This window comes from Schistocerca nitens, chromosome 2, assembly GCF_023898315.1.
Source record: "Schistocerca nitens isolate TAMUIC-IGC-003100 chromosome 2, iqSchNite1.1, whole genome shotgun sequence".
NCBI lineage: Eukaryota > Metazoa > Arthropoda > Insecta > Orthoptera > Acrididae > Schistocerca > Schistocerca nitens.
In genome coordinates, this window is record NC_064615.1 from 104,371,352 (window position 1) to 104,393,249 (window position 21,898).

Below are 21,898 nucleotides of genomic sequence, written 5' to 3' on the forward strand. Positions count from 1 at the left end.
TGGGAACTTGGTGTCCTCGGTGAACTTGGTAGGTGGAACTAAGAGCTCACCATTACAATTGAGTGAATGCTGAGTAAGACCCAAGATAGGGCCTCTGACCAGGAACTACGGCAGAATACGAGAGCTGCTTTAAGAATACAGTGCCAAAGTTCGACCAGGACATTGCTCTGTGAGTGAAATGCAATTGTATGGAACCTGTCGACACTGCACAGAGAGCATAATTTGGCAAAGAGTAGGCACACAAACTGTCATCCCTGTTCAGTAATGATTGACGTGGGGCATCCGAAATCTACACAGAAGCGAAAGTACTGCGACAGAATCAGCCATGACATCTGAAAGAGGTACAGCTTGACCTACGTGGTTTCCTGATCAACGACCAAAAGGATATATCTGAATCCCTCAGAAGGGGTAGGGGGCCCACGATGTCGAAGTGCACATGATGATAACATCCCTTCGGTATGTCAAAGTTTCCCAGCAGAGGTTGAGTACAGTGCCAAACTTATCAGGCAAAATGCTCTGTGTCAAGACACGTTGCAGCCTTAACGTCTGGGTGTACGAGAGATCATGGACAGCCGAGAAAACTATCCATCCTAGAGAAACCGGAATAGGGAAGTGGAAGTTACCGGTCAAGGTGTCACATAGTATCGGATGGAAGAGCTGGGATAGGGCTGGAACACCAAGGTCAATGGAACAGGAGCATATGTGTCCCAGAAGAGTTTTTGTTAGCCAAAGCATGTCAGAGAAGCCTGGGGAGAGGCGACATGTGCCAAATGTCTTCAAAGAAACTTCACCATTCCCAGAAAATGGCGCAAACCACTATAGGTCGCAGGTGGTGGGAGTTCACAGATTTGTGCAACATGATCAGATGTCGGTCATATTCCCTCAGTGATGACTGTGTGACCAAGGAAGGTAACACTTGTTGTTGGTGCAAGTAGACAGAATGTGAGCTAGATGTTTTCATGCTCCTCAACAGAGGAAGAGTACATTGGAATATCACTGAAGTTGTTGTTGTTGTGGTCTTCAGTCCTGAGACTGGTTTGATGCAGCTCTCCATGCTACTCTATCCTGTGCAAGCTTCTTCATCTCCCAGTACCTACTGCAACCTACATCCTTCTGAATCTGCTCAGTGTATTGATCTCTTGGTCTCCCTCTACGATTTTTACCCTCCACGCTGCCCTCCAATGCTAAATTTGTGATCCCTTGATGCCTCAAAACATGCCCTACCAACCGATCCCTTCTTCTAGTCAAGTTGTGCCACAAGCTCCTCTTCTCCCCAATTCTATTCAATACCTCCTCATTAGTTATGTGATCTACCCATCTAATCTTCAGCATTCTTCTGTAGCACCACATTTCAAAAGCTTGTATTCTCTTTTTGTCTAAACTATTTATCGTCCACGTTTCACTTCCATACATGGCTACACTCCATATAAATACTTTCAGAAACGACTTCCTGACATTTAAATCTATACTCGATGTTAACAAATTTCTCTTCTTCAGAAACGCTTTCCTTGCCATTGCCAGTCTACATTTTATATCCTCTCTACTTCGACTATCATCAGTTATTTTGCTCCCCAAATAGCAAAACTCCTTTACTACTTTAAGTGTCTCATTTCCTAATCTAATTCCCCCAGCATCACCCAACTTAATTTGACTACATTCCATTATCCTCGTTTTGCTTTTGTTGATGTTCATCTTATACCCTCCGTTCATGACACTGTCCATTCCATTCAACTGCTCTTCCAAGTCCTTTGCTGTCTCTGACAGAATTACAATGTCATCGGCGAACCACAAAGTTTTTATTTCTTGTCCATGGATTTTAATACCTACTCCGAACTTTTCTTTTGTTTCCTTTATTGCTTGCTCAATATACAGATTGAATAACATCGGGTATAGGCTACAATCCTGTCTCACTCCCTTCCCAACCACTGCTTCCCATTCATACCCCTCGACTCTAATAACTGCCATCTGGTTTCTGTACAAATTGGAAATAGCCTTTCGCTCCCGGTATTTTACCACTGCCACCTTCAGAATTTGAAAGAGAGTATTCCAATCAACATTGTCAAAAGTCACTGAAAAAAGCAAAAAGGTAGGTTGAGCGAAACAGTCAATGAACCTTTGCCAAGTTTGAGCTGAACGCTGTAATTATTGCTGTTTAGGGCTGTCATTTTGTGTATAGGGATCTGATGGTATGCCATGCGACAATCAGTAACACTGAACACTAGCGCTCCATTAAGTAGTTGGGGAAAGTCCCGAAAATGTGGGGGGACATAATCGTACAGGCATTGAGTTTCTGATAGTCACTACACAATCAGAATGAACCACCCTTCTTAGGGATAGGATGTATGGGGGAAGACCAGTTACTGTATGAAGGACATACAACACCCACACTTAATAGTTAATTAGTAATTGCTATCACATGGCGCCCCCCCCCCCCCCCCCCATGAACCATGGACCTTGCCGTTGGTGGGGAGGCTTGCGTGCCTCAGCGATACAGATAGCCGTACCGTAGGTACAACCACAATGGAGGGGTATCTGTTGAGAGGCCAGACAAACGTGTGGTTCCTGAAGAGGGGCAGCAGCCTTTTCAGTAGTTGCAAGGGCAACAGTCTGGATGACTGACTGATCTGGCCTTGTAACAATAACCAAAACGGCCTTGCTGTGCTGGTACTGCGAACGGCTGAAAGCATGCAGCTTTACTGTATGATTAAATGATGATGGCATCCTCTTGGGTAAAATATTCCGGAGGTAAAATAGTCCCCCATTCGGATCTCTGGGCGGGGACTACTCAAGAGGATGTCGTTATCAGGAGAAAGAAAACTGGCGTTCTACGGATCGGAGCGTGGAATGTCAGGTCCCTTAATCGGGCAGGTAGCTTAGAAAATTTGAAAAGGGAAATGGATAGGTTAAAGTTAGATATAGTGGGAATTAGTGAAGTTCGGTGGCAGGAGGAACAAGACTTCTGGTCAGGTGACTACAGGGTTATAAACACAAAGTCAAATAGGGGTAATGCAGGAGTAGGTTTAATAATGAATAGGAAAATAGGAACGCGGGTAAGCTACTACAAACAGCTTAGTGAACGCATTATTGTGGCCAAGATAGATACGAAGCCCATACCTACTACAGTAGTACAAGTTTATATGCCAACTAGCTCCGCAGATGACGAAGAAATTGAAGAAATGTATGATGAAATAAAAGAAATTATTCAGATAGTGAAGGGAGACGAAAATTTAATAGTCATGGGTGACTGGAATTCGAGTGTAGGAAAAGGGAGAGAAGGAAACGTAGTAGGTGAATATGGATTGGGGCTAAGAAATGAAAGAGGAAGCCGCCTGGTAGAATTTTGCACAGAGCACAACTTAATCATAGCTAACACTTGGTTTAAGAATCATGATAGAAGGTTGTATACATGGAAGAACCCTGGAGATACTAAAAGGTATCAGATAGATTATATAATGGTAAGACAGAGATTTAGGAACCAGGTTTTAAATTGTAAGACATTTCCAGGGGCAGATGTGGACTCTGACCACAATCTATTGGTTATGACCTGTAGATTAAAACTGAAGAAACTGCAAAAAGGTGGGAATTTAAGGAGATGGGACCTGGATAAACTGAAAGAACCAGAGGTTGTACAAAGTTTCAGGGAGAGCATAAGGGAACAATTGACAGGAATGGGGGAAAGAAATACAGTAGAAGAAGAATGGGTAGCTTTGACGGATGAAGTAGTGCAGGCAGCAGAGGATCAAGTAGGTAAAAAGACGAAGGCTAGTAGAAATCCTTGAGTAACAGAAGAAATATTGAATTTAATTGATGAAAGGAGAAAATATAAAAATGCATTGAATGAAGCAGGCAAAAAGGAATACGAACGTCTCAAAAATGAGATCGACAGGAAGTGCAAAATGGCTAAGCAGGGATGGCTAGAGGACAAATGTGAGGATGTAGAGGCTTATCTCACTAGGGGTAAGATAGATACTGCCTACAGGAAAATTAAAGAGACCTTTGGAGAGAAGAGAACCACTTGTATGAACATCATGAGCTCAGATGGAAACCCAGTTCTAAGCAAAGAAGGGAAAGCAGAAAGGTGGAAGGAGTATATAGAGGGTCTATACAAGGGCGATGTACTTGAGGACAATATTATGGAAATGGAAGAGGATGTAGATGAAGATGAAATGGGCGATACGATACTGCGTGAAGAGTTTGACAGAGCACTGAAAGACCTGAGTCGAAACAAGGCCCCCGGAGTAGACAACATTCCATTGGTACTACTGACGGCCTTGGGAGAGCCAGTCCTGACAAAACTCTACCATCTGGTGAGCAAGATGTATGAAACAGGCGAAATACCCTCAGACTTCAAGAAGAATATAATAATTCCAATCCCAAAGAAAGCAGGTGTTGACAGATGTGAGAATTACAGAACAATCAGTTTAATAAGCCACAGCTGCAAAATACTAACACGAATTCTTTACAGACGAATGGAAAAACTAGTAGAAGCCGACCTCAGGGAAGATCAGTTTGGATTCCGTAGAAATGTTGGAACACGCGAGGCGATACTAACCTTAAGACTTATCTTAGAAGAAAGATTAAGAAAAGGCAAACCTACGTTTCTAGCATTTGTAGACTTAGAGAAAGCTTTTGACAATGTTAACTGGAATACTCTCTTTCAAATTCTGAAGGTGGCAGGGGTAAAATACAGGGAGTGAAAGGCTATTTACAATTTTTACAGAAACCAGATGGCAGTTATAAGAGTCGAGGGGCATGAAAGGGAAGCAGTGGTTGGGAAGGGAGTGAGACAGGGTTGTAGCCTCTCCCCGATGTTATTCAATCTGTATATTGAGCAAGCAGTAAAGGAAACAAAAGAAAAATTTGGAGTAGGTATTAAAATTCATGGAGAAGAAATACAAACTTTGAGGTTCGCCGATGACATTGTAATTCTGTCAGAGACAGCAAAGGACTTGGAAGAGCAGTTGAACGGAATGGATGGTGTCTTGAAGGGAGGATATAAGATGAACATCAACAAAAGCAAAACGAGGATAATGGAATGTAGTCGAATTAAGTCGGGTGATGTTGAGGGTATTAGATTAGGAAATGAGACACTTAAAGTAGTAAAGAAGTTTTGCTATTTGGGGAGCAAAATAACTGATGATGGTCGAAGTAGAGAGGATATAAAATGTAGACTGGCAATGGCAAGGAAAGCGTTTCTGAAGAAGAGAAATTTGTTAACATCGAGTATAGATTTAAGTGTCAGGAAGTCTTTTCTGAAAGTATTTGTATGGAGTGTAGCCATGTATGGAAGTGAAACATGGACGATAAATAGTTTGGACAAGAAGAGAATAGAAGCTTTCGAAATGTGGTGCTACAGAAGAATGCTGAAGATTAGATGGGTAGATCACGTAACTAATGAGGAGGTACTGAATAGGATTGGGGAGTAGAGGAGTTTGTGGCACAACTTGACCAGAAGAAGGGATCGGTTGGTAGGACATGTTCTGAGGCATCAAGGGATCACCAATTTAGTATTGGAGGACAGCGTGGAGGGTAAAAATCGTAGGGGGAGACCAAGAGATGCATACACTAAGCAGATTCAGAAGGATGTAGGTTGCAGTAGGTACTAGGAGATGAAGAAGCTTGCACAGGATAGAGTATCATGGAGAGCTGCATCAAACCAGTCTCAGGAATGAAGACCACAACAACAACATCACATGGCGCAGTTTCTTAGTGGTGAGACAATGTTCATTGTAGTGCAAAGGAGGACTGTCCGTCATTGTTATCCTATGGCAGGTACCATTGATAACTGCACCTGGGTGTACTGTCTGTACTGGTGCAGCAGATGCATGCAGTTCACCTCATGATGAGGCATCATGATCAGACGATACACTTTTATGGCAATGTAGCTGACCTTAGCTTAAGGACGTGGAGATCTCGACAGGGTAAGGCTACTGTGGTGGGTGTTTATTTTTTATTTATTTATTTATTGTTCCGTGTGACCAAATTACGGAGAAGTCTCCATGGTCATGGAACGAGTCAATACATGAAATTATAACACGATATTAGAAACAGATAAAATGAAATATAAAAAAACATATTCAGGTGACAAGTCGTAAGTTTAAATAAAGAAAATCAACAATGTAACACTGGAATTTGCTTAATGTTTTAGCTCTTCCAGGAGCTCCTCGACAGAATAGATGGAGTGAGCCATGAGGAAACTCTTCTGTTTAGACTTAAAAGTGTTTGGGCTACTGTTCAGATTTTTGAGTTCTTGTGGTAGCTTATTGAAAATGGATGCAGCAGAATACTGCACTCCTTTCTGCACAAGAGTCAAGGAAGTGCATTCTACATGCAGATTTGATTTCTGCCTAGTATTAACTGAGTGAGAGCTGCTAACTCTTGGGAATAGGCTAATATTGCAAACAACAAACGACATTAAAGAAAATATATACTGTGAGGGCAATGTCAGAATTCCCAGATTTTTGAATAGGGGTCGACAAGACGTTCTCGAACTTACACCACATATAGCTCGAACAGCCCGTTTTTGAGCCAAAAATACCCTTTTTGAATCAGAAGAATTACCCCAAAAAAATACCATACGACATAAGCGTATGAAAATATGCGAAGTAGACTACTTTTCGTGTTGAAGTGTCACTTATTTCAGATACTGTTCTAATGGTAAATAAAGCAGCATTTAGCTTCTGAACTAGATCCTGGACATGGGCTTTCCACAACAGCTTACTATCTATCTGAACGCCTAGGAACTTGAACTGTTCCGTCTCGCTTATAATATGCCTATTCTGTCTGATCAAAATATCGGTTCTTGTTGAATTGTGAGTTAGAAACTGTAAAAACTGAATCTTACTGTGATTTAGCATCAAATTATTTTCCACAAGCCACGAACTTATTTCATGAACTACATTATTTGTTACTGTTTCAATATTACACACAAGATCCTTCACTATCAAGCTGCTGTCATCAGCAAACAGAAATATTTTTGAATCACCTGTAATACTAGAAGGCATATCATTTATATAAATAAGAAACAGCAGTGGCTCCAGCACCGACCCTTGGGGAACGCCCCACTTAACAGTGCCCCATTGGGACTGAACATCACTACCACTCTCAATATTGCGGAGAATTACCCTCTGCTTTCTGTTCTTAAAGTAAGAGGCGAACCAATTGTAATCTACTCCCCTTACTCCATAATGGTCCAACTTCTGCAGTAATATTTTGTGGTCAACACAATCAAAAGCCTTCGTTAAATCAAAGAAAACACCTAGCGTTCGCAACCTTTTATTTAATCCGTCCAAAACCTCACAGAGAAAAGAGAATATAGCATTTTCAGTTGTTAAGCCATTTCTAAAACCAAACTGAACATTTGATAGCAAATTATGTGAATTTAAATGCCCCAGTAACCTTGTATATACAACCGTCTCGATAACTTTAGCAAACACCGATGGCGTAGAAATAGGTCTAAAATTGTCAACATTATCAGTGTCTCCCTTTTTATAAAGTGGCTTCACTACCGAGTACTTTAATAGGTCAGGAAACCGACCACTCCTAAAGGAAAAGTTACAGATATGGCTGAGAACTGGGCTAACATACATAGAACAATACTTCAGTATTCTGCTAGATACCCCGTCATATCCATGAGAGTTCTTGGTCTTTAGTGATTTAATTATTAACTCAATCTCCCTCTTGTCAGTATCATGGAGGAGCATTTCAGGTAACAGTCTCGGAACACTTTTTTCTAAGAGCACTATATGATTCCCTGTTGGGACTAGGTTTCTATTTAGTTCACCTGCTATATTCAGAAAGTGATTATTAAATACTCTACATATATGCGACTTATCAGTAACACGGACATTCCCACTACGCACTGATTCTATATCCTCGACCTGTCTCTGCAGACCAGCAACTTCCTTTACGACTGACCATATGGTTTTAATTTTATCCTGAGACTTAGCTATTCTATCTGCATACCACATACTTTTTGCCTTCCAAATAACATTTTTAAGCACCTTACAATACTGTTTGTAATGGGCTGCTGCATTTAGATTTTGACTGTTTCTAACGTTTTGATATAATTGCCACATTGCAGGAGTAGGTTTAATAATGAATAAAAAAATAGGAGTGCGGGTTAGCTACTACAAACAACATAGTGAACGCATTATTGTGGCCAAGATAGACACAAAGCCCATGCCTACTACAGTAGTACAAGTTTATATGCCAACTAGCTCTCAGATGATGAAGAAATTGATGAAATGTATGACGAGATAAAAGAAATTATTGAGGTAGTGAAGGGAGACGAAAATTTAATAGTCATGGGTGACTGGAATTCGTCAGTAGGAAAAGGGAGAGAAGGAAACATAGTAGGTGAATATGGATTGGGGGGAAGAAATGAAAGAGGAAGCCGCCTTGTAGAATTTTGCACAGAGCACAACTTAATCATAGCTAACACCTGGTACAAGAATCATAAAAGAAGGTTGTATACATGGAAGAATCCTGGAGATACTAAAAGGTATCAGATAGATTATATAATGGTAAGACAGAGATTTAGGAACCAGGTTTTAAATTGTAAGACATTTCCAGGGGCAGATGTGGATTCTGACCACAATCTATTGGTTATAAACTGCAGATTGAAACTGAAGAAACTGCAAAAAGGTGGGAATTTAAGGAGATGGGACCTGGATAAACTGAAAGAACCAGAGGTTGTAGAGAGTTTCAGGGAGAGCATAAGGGAACAATTGACAGGAATGGGGGAAAGAAATACAGTAGAAGAAGAATGGGTAGCTCTGAGTGATGAAGTAGTGAAGGCAGCAGACGATCAAGTAGGTAAAAAGACGAGGGATAATAGAAATCCTTGGGTAACAGAAGAAATATTGAATTTAATTGATGAAAGGAGAAAATATAAAAATGCAGTAAATGAAGCAGGCAAAAAGGAATACAAACATCTCAAAAATGAGATCGACAGGAAGTGCAAAATGGCTAAGCAGGGATGGCTAGAGGACAAATGTAAGGATGTAGAGGCTTGTCTCACTAGGGGTAAGATAGATACTGCCTACAGGAAAATTAAAGAGACCTTTGGAGAGAAGAGAACCACTTGTATGAATATCAAGAGCTCAGATGGCAACCCAGTTCTAAGCAAAGAAGGGAAGGCAGAAAGGTGGAAGGAGTATATAGAGGGTTTATACAAGGGCGATGTACTTCAGGACAATATTATGGAAATGGAAGAGGATGTAGATGAAGACGAAATGGGAGATAAGATACTGCGTGAAGAGTTTGACAGAGCACTGAAAGACCTGAGTCGAAACAAGGCCCCGGGAGTAGACAACATTCCATTAGAACTACTGATGGCCTTGGGAGAGCCAGTCATGACAAAACTCTACCATCTGGTGAGCAAGATGTATGAGACAGGCGAAATACCCTCAGACTTCAAGAAGAATATAATAATTCCAATCCCAAAGAAAGCAGGTGTTGACAGATGTGAAAATTACCGAACTATCAGTTTAATATGTCACAGCTGCAAAATACTAACGCGAATTCTTTACAGACGAATGGAAAAACTGGTAGAAGCGGACCTCGGGGAAGATCAGTATGGATCCTGTAGAAATGTTGGAACACGTGAGGCGATACTAACCTTAAGACTTATCTTAGAAGAAAGATTAAGAAAAGGCAAACCTACGTTTCTAGCATTTGTAGACTTAGAGAAAGCTTTTGACAATGTTAACTGGAATACTCTCTTTCAAATTCTGAAGGTGGCAGGGGTAAAATACAGGGAGTGAAAGGCTATTTACAATTTGTACAGAAACCAGATGGCAGTTATAAGAGTCGAGGGGCATGAAAGGGAAACAGTGGTTGGGAAGGGAGTGAGACAGGGTTGTAGCCTCTCCCCGATGTTATTCAATCTGTATATTGAGCAAGCAGTAAAGGAAACAAAAGAAAAATTTGGAGTAGGTATTAAAATTCATGGAGAAGAAATACAAACTTTGAGGTTCGCCGATGACATTGTAATTCTGTCAGAGACAGCAAAGGACTTGGAAGAGCAGTTGAACGGAATGGACATTGTCTTGAAAGGAGGATATAAGATGAACACCAACAAAAGCAAAACGAATTAAGTCGGGTGATGCTGTGGGAATTCGATTAGGAAATGAGACACTTAAAGTAGTAAAGGAGTTTTGCTATTTAGGGAGTTAAATAACTGATGATGGTCGAAGTAGAAAGGATATAAAATGTAGACTGGCAAGGGCAAGGAAATCGTTTCTGATGAAGAGAAATTTGTTAACATCGAGTATAGATTTAAGTGTCAGGAAGTCGTTTCTGAAAGTATTTGTATGGAGTGTAGCCATGTATGGAAGTGAAACATGGACGATAACTAGTTTGGACAAGAAGAGAATAGAAGCTTTCGAAATGTGGTGCTACAGAAGAATGTTGAAGATAAGGTGGGTAGATCACGTAACTAATGAGGAGGTATTGAATAGGATTAGGGAGAAGAGAAGTTTGTGGCACAACGTGACTAGAAGAAGGGATCGGTTGGTAGGACATGTTTTGAGGCATCAAGGGATCACAAATTTAGCATTGGAGGGCAGCGTGGAGGGTAAAAATCGTTGAGGGAGACCAAGAGATGAATACAGTAAGCAGATTCAGAAGGATGTAGGTTGCAGTAAGTACTGGGAGATGAAGAAGTTTGCACAGGATAGAGTAGCATGGAGAGCTGCATCAAACCAGTCTCAGGACTGAAGACCACAACAACAACAACAACAGCCACTTTGTTCTACAAGATATTCTTATCCCTCTAGTCAGCCTCCCATGCTGCCTGTTTGTGCTAGTACCCTGTTTTAAACGTTCTAATGGAAAGCAACTTTCAAAGAGCATGAGAAAAGTATTGAGAAAAGCAATATATTTATCGTCTACTGTATCAGCGCTATAAACATCTTGCCACTCTTGTTCCTTTATAAGGTTTACAAAGGTCTCTACAGCAACTGGATCAGCCTTCCTGAGCAGCTGATGACTATATTTAACATGTGTTGCAGCACAAAAATCTTTTAAAGTTAAAATTTGTGTATCATGATCTGAAAGGCCATTCACCTTTTTGCTAACAGAATGCCGTTCTAGTAATGAGGAATGAACAAAAATGTTGTCTATGGTTGTTCTACTGTTCCCTTGCGCTCTCGTTGGAAAGAATACGGTTTGCATAAGATTATATGAATTAAAGAGGTCTACCAGCATCCTCTTCCTTGCACAATCACTTATACAATTAATATTGAAGTCACCATATATAACTAACTTTTTGTATTTCCTGTAAAGTGAACAAAGAACCTCCTCTAGCTTTAACAAAAATGTTGTGAAATCGGAGTCTGGGGATCTATAAATAACAACAGTTAGAAGTTTAGCTCTGTTAAATTTAACCACACCTGCACAACATTCAAACACCTTTTCAGTGCAGTACTTTGAAACATCAATTGACTCAAATGGGATGCCGTTTTTCAGATACATGGCTACTCCCCCACACCGCAAAGAGCTCCTCGAAAAGCTGCCAGCCAACCTGGTAGTTCTCATGGCAGAGGTGTAGGCCAGCAGTTGCAGGAAGTGCTGGGGAGTGAGTACCAGGTCACCAGCATTGTGAAGCCTAATGCGGGGTTGGCTCAGGTGACTGTTAACATAGTAACGATGTAAGTCGATCATGAACTGATGAGGCTGCTGATAGTTTGATGGGCATGTTTCAGTTTGTCTGATGCATTGTCAATCAGCTGTCGAAGTCCCGAGTTGTGTGCCTATAGGGAGTAGATCTTGGAGCACTGGGTAGTAAGCTCGACCAGGGAGTTGGTGATGTGAGTGGTCAAGAAGAAGCAATCAGGGAGAGCGACTTATCGCTTCTTACCAAAGGACATAGGGTCAAAGGATGGAAGGGGTCTGGAGTATGTATGCCTGTCGAAAGTTGTAGCAATGACGCCGAATGTGGTCCAGAGAGAGGCCAAAATTCTTAAGAAAGGCAGTCCTGAGGACTGGGCTGTCCACATCAGCTACATGAAAAGTCCAGTGAAACTGAAAATCAGGCATAAGTTGGAGCCAACATTTAGTTGTACTGTAGATGTTAATGTGAGAACTGTTGAGAGTGCAAAGGGTGAGTTTCACTGGGAGAATATGTGTGGGAGCATAAGAGGGGAAAATGACACTGGAACCTGCCCCAGTGTCTATGAGGAAATGAAGGATATCAATGTGATCTAAGACATAAAATCTTCTGCTAGGAGAGTCCTTTGTGTTGAGTGACTGTTGCATGTAATGGTGCCCTGCAGCATCATTGCAAGCCATTGTGCTTAAACCAGTCCATGTGCAGAGTTTGGGTGCCACACACAGGGAGGCCAACAGTTTCTTGCCACTTCACCAACAGAGCAGATAGACAGGATTGTGAGTAAGGCATTTGTCACACACGCCATCTGTTGTGCTTTGCCAGAGATCTGCAGTGCGATCGGATGGGGGTTCAGTGGATGAGGTCGGTGGAGGTGCAGGTAATGCTAGTGACCAGCTATCAGGTGGTAGCAGGGTGTTCTGCTGTGTCATGGGAACTCTCATGCAACCTCTGCCAGCTGAGCTCATCATAGATGGGGGGGGGGGGGGGAGGGGAGGTGTGGATTCGTTGAAAACACTGTTACCAACCTTCTTGTCCGTCAAGTAGCTTGTGGCTGGAAGTAGTTGCTGATGATGGATGATTCTATGTGCCTGACTCGCCAGTCAGAGTTTAGCCTCTAAGAGGTCCAGGGGTCAATTGAGTGTGAGAGCAGCTGAAGTTGTGGGTCATGTGGCAGCTTAACAACCCATAGTGCCCAAAGGCCAATACATGGCATGTTTTGGAGTTGATCTGTGTGTGGAGGTGTCACAACAACTTTGAAGGTGTCTATTGCCAAGTAGATGATACGATGATATGATGTGGTTGATATGATGAAATGCTTCTGGGGGAAGAGGGGGTGCGATAGTGTTTGATGATAACTGCCTACATCGTAGCATACTTGGGTTGTCAGGAGGGCTCAAAATCGGGTTGCTATTGAGGCCAGTATGGTCATAAAGGTGGCTGAACAAGCATATGAATTTAGTGTTATCCTTTAGGATGCTGTTATGTCAGGAATGTTATATGCCAGGGTGAACAATGTCTTTGGGTTTTCCTTCTAAAGCTGTGGAAACTACAGGACATTGCCCACGGGGACATGCTACATAGAAGATGGTTGGTTCAGTGTGCGAATCTTGTGTGAGGAAGGAGGTTGGTGTGGTGTGTCACCCTAGGCCACCATGGAGGAGGGGGGGGGGGGCAGGCAAGGCACTGACCACATGCGCTACATAGCATGGTAGGCATGGAAGTGAAACCGACTGTCACGGATGGGACAACCATGGCTGTCAAAAGTCTAGACAGATATTTCGTGAGAAACTATGTGGGCAGTAGGACAGAACACTTTTGCACTTGTATATAATAAGTGTTCACGCCTGTTGTGAGTGACAAACCAATGAATTTCATGGATGCGTAGGCCTAGAAGTGAGAGATTTTGAGGTGAATTCTTGCTTCAAATGATGTAGACCTCTGTCATTGTTGGGAGACAGAACTTGACAGCCAGTGTAGGTTGCAGTGTGCAATGGTGCCATTATATAATGTTCCTGCCATGGTGGTGCAGTCACTGTGAGGTTATGCACATATGGGCCAGTTTTGAACGAATGGATATGAGAGCATGAAACTGGTACTCATATTATTGGTTGCATCTGAGCCTCACTATCGACAGCAAGTGTGTAGGCAGGGAATGTGGAGTCCAATGTATTCTACAGTAATTGATTTATTTTCTACATATGCCACCACTGAACACTGCTAACACATGAAAGCAGTTAGCTGTGAATGACAAAGAATCTGGGGCCACTGGTGTGGTTATTTATCCCCTATCCTCGTCAGAGATAAGAGAAGTAACCCAACTATAAGAAACAACATGAACTTTATTGCCTGAATAAGCTCTATACGCAAGAGCACATGCATACATCAAAACAGCATACCACAGACTGAAGTCCAAAGATCTTAGCATTCATCATCGCAGAGGCTTAGTGAGCTATTGACAATCATTGTACAACCACTAATGGTTTATAAGTCAACAACAGAATTTGAACCACAAAACAATTACTGATTTCACCCTATAGCAAAAGATATTAACTAAGAATAGTCAAAATAAATTAGGAAATTAATTACATGCACAAAAGTAAGCACAAATTAGATCTGGTGCTATATTTCTTAAGACTGGGGGCCAACCTTTCTCTTTTATGAAAATGCAGATTATACTCATATATGTTAATGGTAATTCGGCAAAAACGAAAATAAAATTAATTTAAGGATGTAGATGGTAAAACAAGAAAGGAAGTAAAGAGATCCCAGCTTGCTTCATCGCAAGCTGAACAGGCCTACAACTGGCTCAGAGTAGTTCACTAAGATTAATATTTTTTAGCTTCAAACAAGGAAGAAATATGTGCTGTCTCCAGAAGCACACATTAATGGTCATTCACTAAATGAAATACTAAGTGTAAAATTCTTCTAGGTCTAACTGGATAATAAATTAAAATGGAGTCAGTACATAAATAAACAAATCAAGAAACTCAGTTCAGTAAGTTTTGCTGTTAGAAATACCTCTCATTATGTTGACATAGAGACAAGGACTTATTTTGGATGTTTTCACCCCACTTTGCATTATTATGACACCGTCTTTTGTACAATGTACATAAAGTAAGACTTCTGGGTAAAGTAGATAACTTCATGTCTTGCATAGGTCACTTAAAGGATCTTTAATTTCTTACATTTGCTTCCCAGAGCATTTGCTTCTTAACGGTTTTTGTAGCATACAATAAAAATCAGTTTCAGCAGAACTGTAACTTGCACAAAAATGATTTAATGTCAGTTTGTTGACTATGGTTGTTTTTCCAGGGTACAGAGTACAGTTATGTAATTCAGTGTAATGGTTTTCAATAATTGCCTATATACCATAACAAAAAATTATACAGATTAGTTGATTGTCTAGGTTCAAGGACTGAAAATTTCTGTTAGCTACATAGCAAGTTGAAGTGTTTAGTGAAGAGTTACCTTATGTGTACTGTTTGGCCACAATAAATTGACAATTTTTACTGGTGCTACCAGTACCTAAGAAAACCAGCAATGATTGGAAAATATTTATTTTCCTTCACGTGCTGTCAATATTTCCATGTGTGTACCACCTCTGCTTTTTATTAGCACAAAGTACAGGTAATTGTGTCAGCACTTCGAAATGAGTCAGTGCTCCCTTCCCCCACTTCTCCCCTCCTCGCAGCAGTCCAAGTGCAGGGCAATGCATATCTCCTATTATTTCCAACATCCACTGGGCCAGGCATCAACTTAACGTTATCAAACAGTAATAGTGTGTTGCAAACTGGCTTTTGACCTTACAGATGAAAGTACGGTATCATTTTCTTTGAAAATAAGTCCACAATGTAATCAAGTAAGTATGAAGCTGCCAATAGAAGATAAACAGCAGCTATTTCATCTAACTGAGGCAGTGACAGCCTTATAAAAATTAGCAGTCTTTCTTGCAGTGCACTAGGTTAAACTTAGCTGCAATAAGCACAAATAATATATAGCAGTATAACGCTAGTTTATTGATAATGTAGCATACAGATTAAGCTTATATGTTTCATGTGCCTTTTGATAATGGGACCTCTGAGAGACAGTGAGTGAATGAATAAATGACTGAATCTCATCGTGATGGGACATTAGAATAAAATGTGCATTTAATATAGGAATTTAAGTTAAGACCTTGACAATGTTTAGAGAGAAAGTATGGGGAGAATGCTGGTAAGAGATTTACACATTGGACACTGTAGATAAAAAATCTAACCAATTACTTACCATTTATCTGCAGCAACTTTGATTTCCCACCTCACATAAGATTGAATAAAGGTTAAGCATGGACAAGGGATGGATATCATGAAGGATTGATGTATCTTATGGCAGTAAGAGAAACTACCACATAATTCAAGGGATTGGTTGTAGGTGGAAACTCAGTGTAATGAAGTCCTACAGTGAATTATTAAAAAAGGAAACACATGTAAACAGGCAGAATGCGACACTTTGGTCGGCAACACCTATATAAGACGATAAGTGTCTGGCACATTTGTTAGATCAGCTACTGCTGCTACAATGGGAGGTTATCCAGATTTAAGTGGGTCTGAATGTGGTGTTATAGTCAGTGCATGGGTGATGGGACACACCATCTCCGAGACAGTGATGAAGTGGGGATTTTCCCATCCAAACATTCCACAAGTGTACCATGAATATCAGGAATCCAGTAAAACAAAGTCTCTGACATTGCTGTGGCTGGAGAAAGATCCTGCAAGGATGGTACCAGTGATGGCTGAAGAGAATTGTTCAGCATGACAGACGTGCAACCCTTCACAAATTGCTGCAGATTTAAATGCTGGATATCAACAAGTGCCAGCGTGCGAACCATTCATGAAACATAATGAATATGGGCTTTCAGAGCCAAAAGCACACTTATGTACCCTTGATGACTGCATGACACAAAGCTTTACGCCTCACCTGGGCCTGTCAACACTGACATTGGACTGTTGATGACTGGAAACGAGTCTCGTTTCAAATTGTATCAAGTGCGTGGGCATGTACGGGTATGTAGACAACCTCATGAATCTGTGGACCCTGCAGGTCAGCAAAACTGTCCAAGCGGGTGGAAGCTCTTTAATGGTGTGGGCTATGTGCAGTTGGAGTGATATGGGACTCCTGATTCATCTAGATATGACTCTTATAGGTGACTAGTATGTAAGCATCCTGACTGATCACCTGCATCCATTCATGTCCGTTGTGCATTCCGACAGACTAGGGCAATTCCAGGAGGACAATGTACCACCACACACATCCAGAGCTACTGTAAAGTGGCTCCAGGAACACTCTTCTGAGTTTAAACACTTCCGCTGGCCGCCAAACTCCCCAGACATGAAAATTTTGAGCAAATCTGGGATGCCTTGCAACATGATGTTCAGAAGAGATCTCCACCCCCTCATAGTGTTAGAGGTTTATGGACAGCCCTGCAGGATTCATGGTGTCAATTCCCTCCAGCACTACTTCAGACATTGTCAACGGCCTTGCCACAGTGGATACGCCGGTTCCCGTGAGATCACCGAAGTTAAGCGCTGTCGGGCATGGTCAGCACTTGGATGGGTGACCACCCAGGCCGCCATGCACTGTTGCCATTTTGCGGGGTGCACTCAGTCTTGTGATGCCAATTGAGGAGCTACTCAACCAAACAGCAGTGGCTTCGGTCAAGAATGCCATCTTACGGCCAGGAGAGCGGTGTGCTGACCCCACGCCGCTCCTATCCGCATCCTCCATCGAGGATGACATGGCGGTCAGATGGTCCCGGTAGGCCACTTATGGCCTGAAGATGGAGTGCTACTACTTCAGACATTATCTAGGTACATGACATGTTGTGTAGCCAATCAGGCTTGACTGACTACCATGTCAGCCACTACTAGTGGTGTCATTGAATGCGGTATACAGGGGCATGTGGTCAGTACACTGTGCTCCCTGTTGTTGTTGGGAATCAGCTGCATGGGAATCAGCCACACTTACCAATCAGCTGCAGAGATGAATGTCAATTATAATAATTAATTATAATTATTTTTGCTTATTCCACATCTGCAACGAATCTCCTTCATGACTAGTTCTCCAACTGAAGCTAAGTAACGCTGCTTTCTTTTCCTCTGTCTACATTTCTTGTTTTTCTTTTTTGTCATGTACCTCTTTATCTCTTTGTTCCACTACTACTTGTCCATTGCTGCCAATGGCAGTGTTTTAAATGTGTCTACTTGTAATTTGACTGAATTTTATGAACAAATATCAACTGTAACATTCCAGTAATGCAATGTTGTTCTTTCTTTCTTTGTTCCTTCATTTATTGTTATTTTGGCACTTGAATAGTCATCATCATACAAATAAGGTTACATAATGAAGAGCAGTGTACGCACTGGGTTTAATACAAAGCTCATCATCATAAACATAAAATTACAGCAGTTTCATATTAGGAGTTTACTGGCTCTTCCAGTATAAAGACATATAAAAGGTGAAACATTCAAGTTTTTCAAGTAGAGCAATACAGTGCCACATCTTGTCAAACTGCAACTGATGTTGATGAGACAGAGTTTCCTTTTATGGTAACTATGGAACAAGAAGAATGAATGAATGAAACTCATTTTCATTATTTAACTTACACTAAAAGTGGCTGAATCCATTTGAGAAAAGAATATTATGTGTCCGTTCCCGGCTACACCATCTCCCTTCTCTCACCATAACCACCGCTGCCACCACCACCAACCACCAACATCAACAGCAACACCACCACCATCAAGATCTACATCTACACTCTGCAGGTCACCTTATAGTGCTTGGTGGGCAACAACAATAATAACAACAACAACAAGCACACTAGAAATATAGCATTGCACTGCACAGGAACTCATTAGAGTCCTCCACACAAAACATCCCAAACACACTTGATTGGCAAGATACTGTAATAGTGTCAATTTGGAATGCTGTACAAGGCTGAGATACAAATAATTTATTGGATATGCCGAAAAAAATGTTAGTTTGGAAGAACTTACTATTTTTTACACCCGGTATCTTATAGATCATAGAAGATATATGTAAGTCTACACAGAATTGTCAATCAACGTGTTGTTGTTTGTGCTGTTAATAAACATTTGCATTTGTAGGAGCAGAAGGTACCTCTCTGGTCATGTCTCTTTCTGTTATGCACTTTAATAGCTGATGATCAATTATATCACATGTTTTTTTTAGAAATTTGAACATATTTATTTATCATTGTGATTTTGTCCTTCACTTGTAGTTGTATACATGTTTTACTGCACATTGCATTTATTACAGTACAGAAGGAATGATCCGTGCCACACATATGTCAGAAAGAACATAACTCTGCTTAGCAACAGTAATTCTTCTGAAGGTGAAGAAACAACATTTTGTGAAGACTTCAGATTTACTGACACTTACTACAGCATCGTTGATCAGGTATTGTATAACAAGCCCTCTCATTAGTGCCCAGTAGAAATTTTTCATGGCTCCTGACTTAACTGTAAGATAACTCTATTTTTATGTGTATAATATATGAATGTGTCTGCCAGTGTACACAATTAGTAAATGCATTGATTTGTCATGATACTATCATGAACTTAAATTTAACAATTTCAGAAACATATGGTATCTCCCTAAACGTAATTATTGTGTCATTGAGTCCTTACCTTTGATGTTAAGTCTGTTAATGATGTCACTATACAATACAGTTTTCAGGTACTGTTCAAAGGTAATGAATGACCATCACTGCTGTAGTGGAATAACTATGTCTAAACAGGACCATCAGTACAGAGCTTCCTATGATATGATGTTAGATTGAGAGTGCAGTTTCAGCAGCCATGGTACAGAACATGAACATGTGGTGTGTCTAATAGATGTGCACTGACAATAAAAGGTCTTCAAGGTGAATAAACCTATGTGTTAGCTGGGCCATTCCTCAGATATAGTGAGCTATGGCTATACAAATGCCTTAGCATGTGAGACAGGAAAGAACTCTCTCATCTCTCTAGATACTTCTTCCATGGGACTTAGGAATATGCAAAAATTTTATGACTCTCTACAGTGTGGTAGTTATGTTAATTCCTCATTGTAGAGATGGTTTAGTGACTGCTCTGCATGTATAAAATACAAAATGCCATCCTTACATTTGTAGTTCAGGCTTGTTAGAAGACAGCATACACTGTTAGAATTTAATTTGTTTTTCTTTATTTTATTTATTTGTTTACATTTTTTGTGTATAGATCATCAAACTGATGTCTTTTGCAAAATGTCATACATAGGTTGAGTAGATTACTATAGATAGCACTTACAGTAATGGTACATAAATCTGTCTTAGTATTCTAATTATATTATGTCCTACAAGAAATTGCAAGTAGATTAGAATTCACTGAGTAAATATAAACTACTAAGAAGGCTTTTATCTTCCTTTGGAACAGCTTTGGTTCACAAGTTTTCAAAACTTGTGGCAGCTTGTTGAATGATGCCTGTTAATATAAGGACTGTCAGTTATTTTTAATTTTGTCCTCTGCCTGAAGTAGTTCACCTTATTTCTAGTATCATAATTATGTGTATCACTGCACTTATTTTTATTATTCAGAAAAATATAAGTAGTTTATCCAAATACTAGGAATACACTGTTAGTTATTTATGTTGGAGAAAAGTTTCATGACAGAACTCTTTGGGCTTTAGTCCATGCATTAACCTAATGGCTCTTTTCTGTAACACTAATATTCTGTTCAGATGTAGGTCTACCGCACAACCCTGCAGTTCAATACCATAATTAAAAAATGGATAAACTGCTCCATAGTAAATAATTTTTAGTGTTTTGATTGGCACTATTTTTGCCAACTGACTCAGAAGATACAGGCTACCGCTGATTTTCTCACACACAGAAGTAATGTAGTTTACCCAAAGGAGATTTTTGTCCAGCTGGACACCAATAAATTTAATGTTATCTGTTTCTGCCGATGTTATTTCAGTCTCATGAGAACCAGTTGCTTTAAATGTTAATAGCTGAGATTTACCAATGTTGGTGTTTAGACTCTGATGTAGAAAATAGGTGGTTACTTCCGTCACACCCTTAGTTGCAACTGAATGTAATGTAGAATACTTGCTTTAGGCCTAAAATAGACAAACAGAAAATAATCAGATCATTCTGCCATCTGCCAGTTAACAACTATATTAAATTGAGGAGGTACCTTATAAGGTACATATATTGTAATTCAATGCAATGTTATGGGCAATCACTAATCAAAAATATGTTGATGCACAAGTAGTAATGACTTCTGTAAGGCCATCTGTAAACAGTAATAATATCAAAGATCAATGAAACAGCACTGCTGGCAACTGAACAGATTTCAAAAATCAAGAACCTTTACAAGACAATAGTTCACTATCTGCCTGTACCAGGACAAGGGTGTGTGTGTGGGGGGGGGGGGGGGGGAGCAGAAAGGGGGGGGGGAGAGCTGGTCAAGTATATCTCCAGTCATCCTGAATTGGGTGTTTCTTAAGAGGTTGAGGCAATTGCCACTGAGGCTTCTCTGAAAATGACACAACCTATACTCTTCACTGTGCTTGGTCTATCCGAGCTTGCAACCTGCCTCTAATGACCTCATGACTGATGGGATGTTGAACTGTACTTATTTTTCTTTTCCTCTAATGACCTCATGACTGATGGGATGTTGAACTGTACTTATTCTTCTTTTCCCCAGTGTTCTTCTCTGTGGAAACTATGAGAATGACACTACGATAACTGGAAAGAACACTATTTCAGTTGGTTGGAAATAAACAGTTAGTGATCATTTTAAAAATAATTTATTATCCAACACAATTACTCTAATTTCAAATGAAATGACTGGTTTTGATTGGCTACCCTCAGAACATAAAACAGATGCTATGTTTCAATATCACCACTGCAGAAACCACAAACCCCATTGTCAACAGCTTGCTTTCTTTTATCTGAGGTTGACTGATGTTGGCAGAAACCAGTGATTTTGTTTTAAATTTGTGTGATTGTGCAGACCAGTGGCTTACTTTCATTATGATACATAACTGAACAGATATGATCCACTGCTGTTTTTACATGGGAACCAGCTGTCATTATCACTACTGAATGGCTCATCAGAGCCAGTAGGTGGCACTGCTATAATCAGCTATCAAGATACTAACAATCAAACCATTTTTAATGAAGATAAATTATCTAATTCCAAGACAAAAGTGTGTTAAAATGGCAGATAGATCTAGTCCAGTGCAGCCTTTTCTCCTGAC

General features: G+C 40.5%; 1 protein-coding gene and 1 pseudogene across 1 annotated transcript in view; both read left to right on the forward strand.

Moving 5' to 3' along the window:
* The window catches only part of LOC126235775 (organic cation transporter protein-like), a 162,096-nt gene that overhangs the window by 85,095 nt on the left and 55,103 nt on the right, over window positions 1–21,898 (forward strand). The window contains exon 3 of the mRNA XM_049944577.1: window positions 18,929–19,069. Within this exon, the coding sequence (XP_049800534.1) occupies window positions 18,929–19,069 (141 nt within the window). The remainder of the gene's footprint in view (window positions 1–18,928; window positions 19,070–21,898) is intronic.
* Window positions 17,121–17,238, forward strand: LOC126238560 (5S ribosomal RNA; annotated as a pseudogene).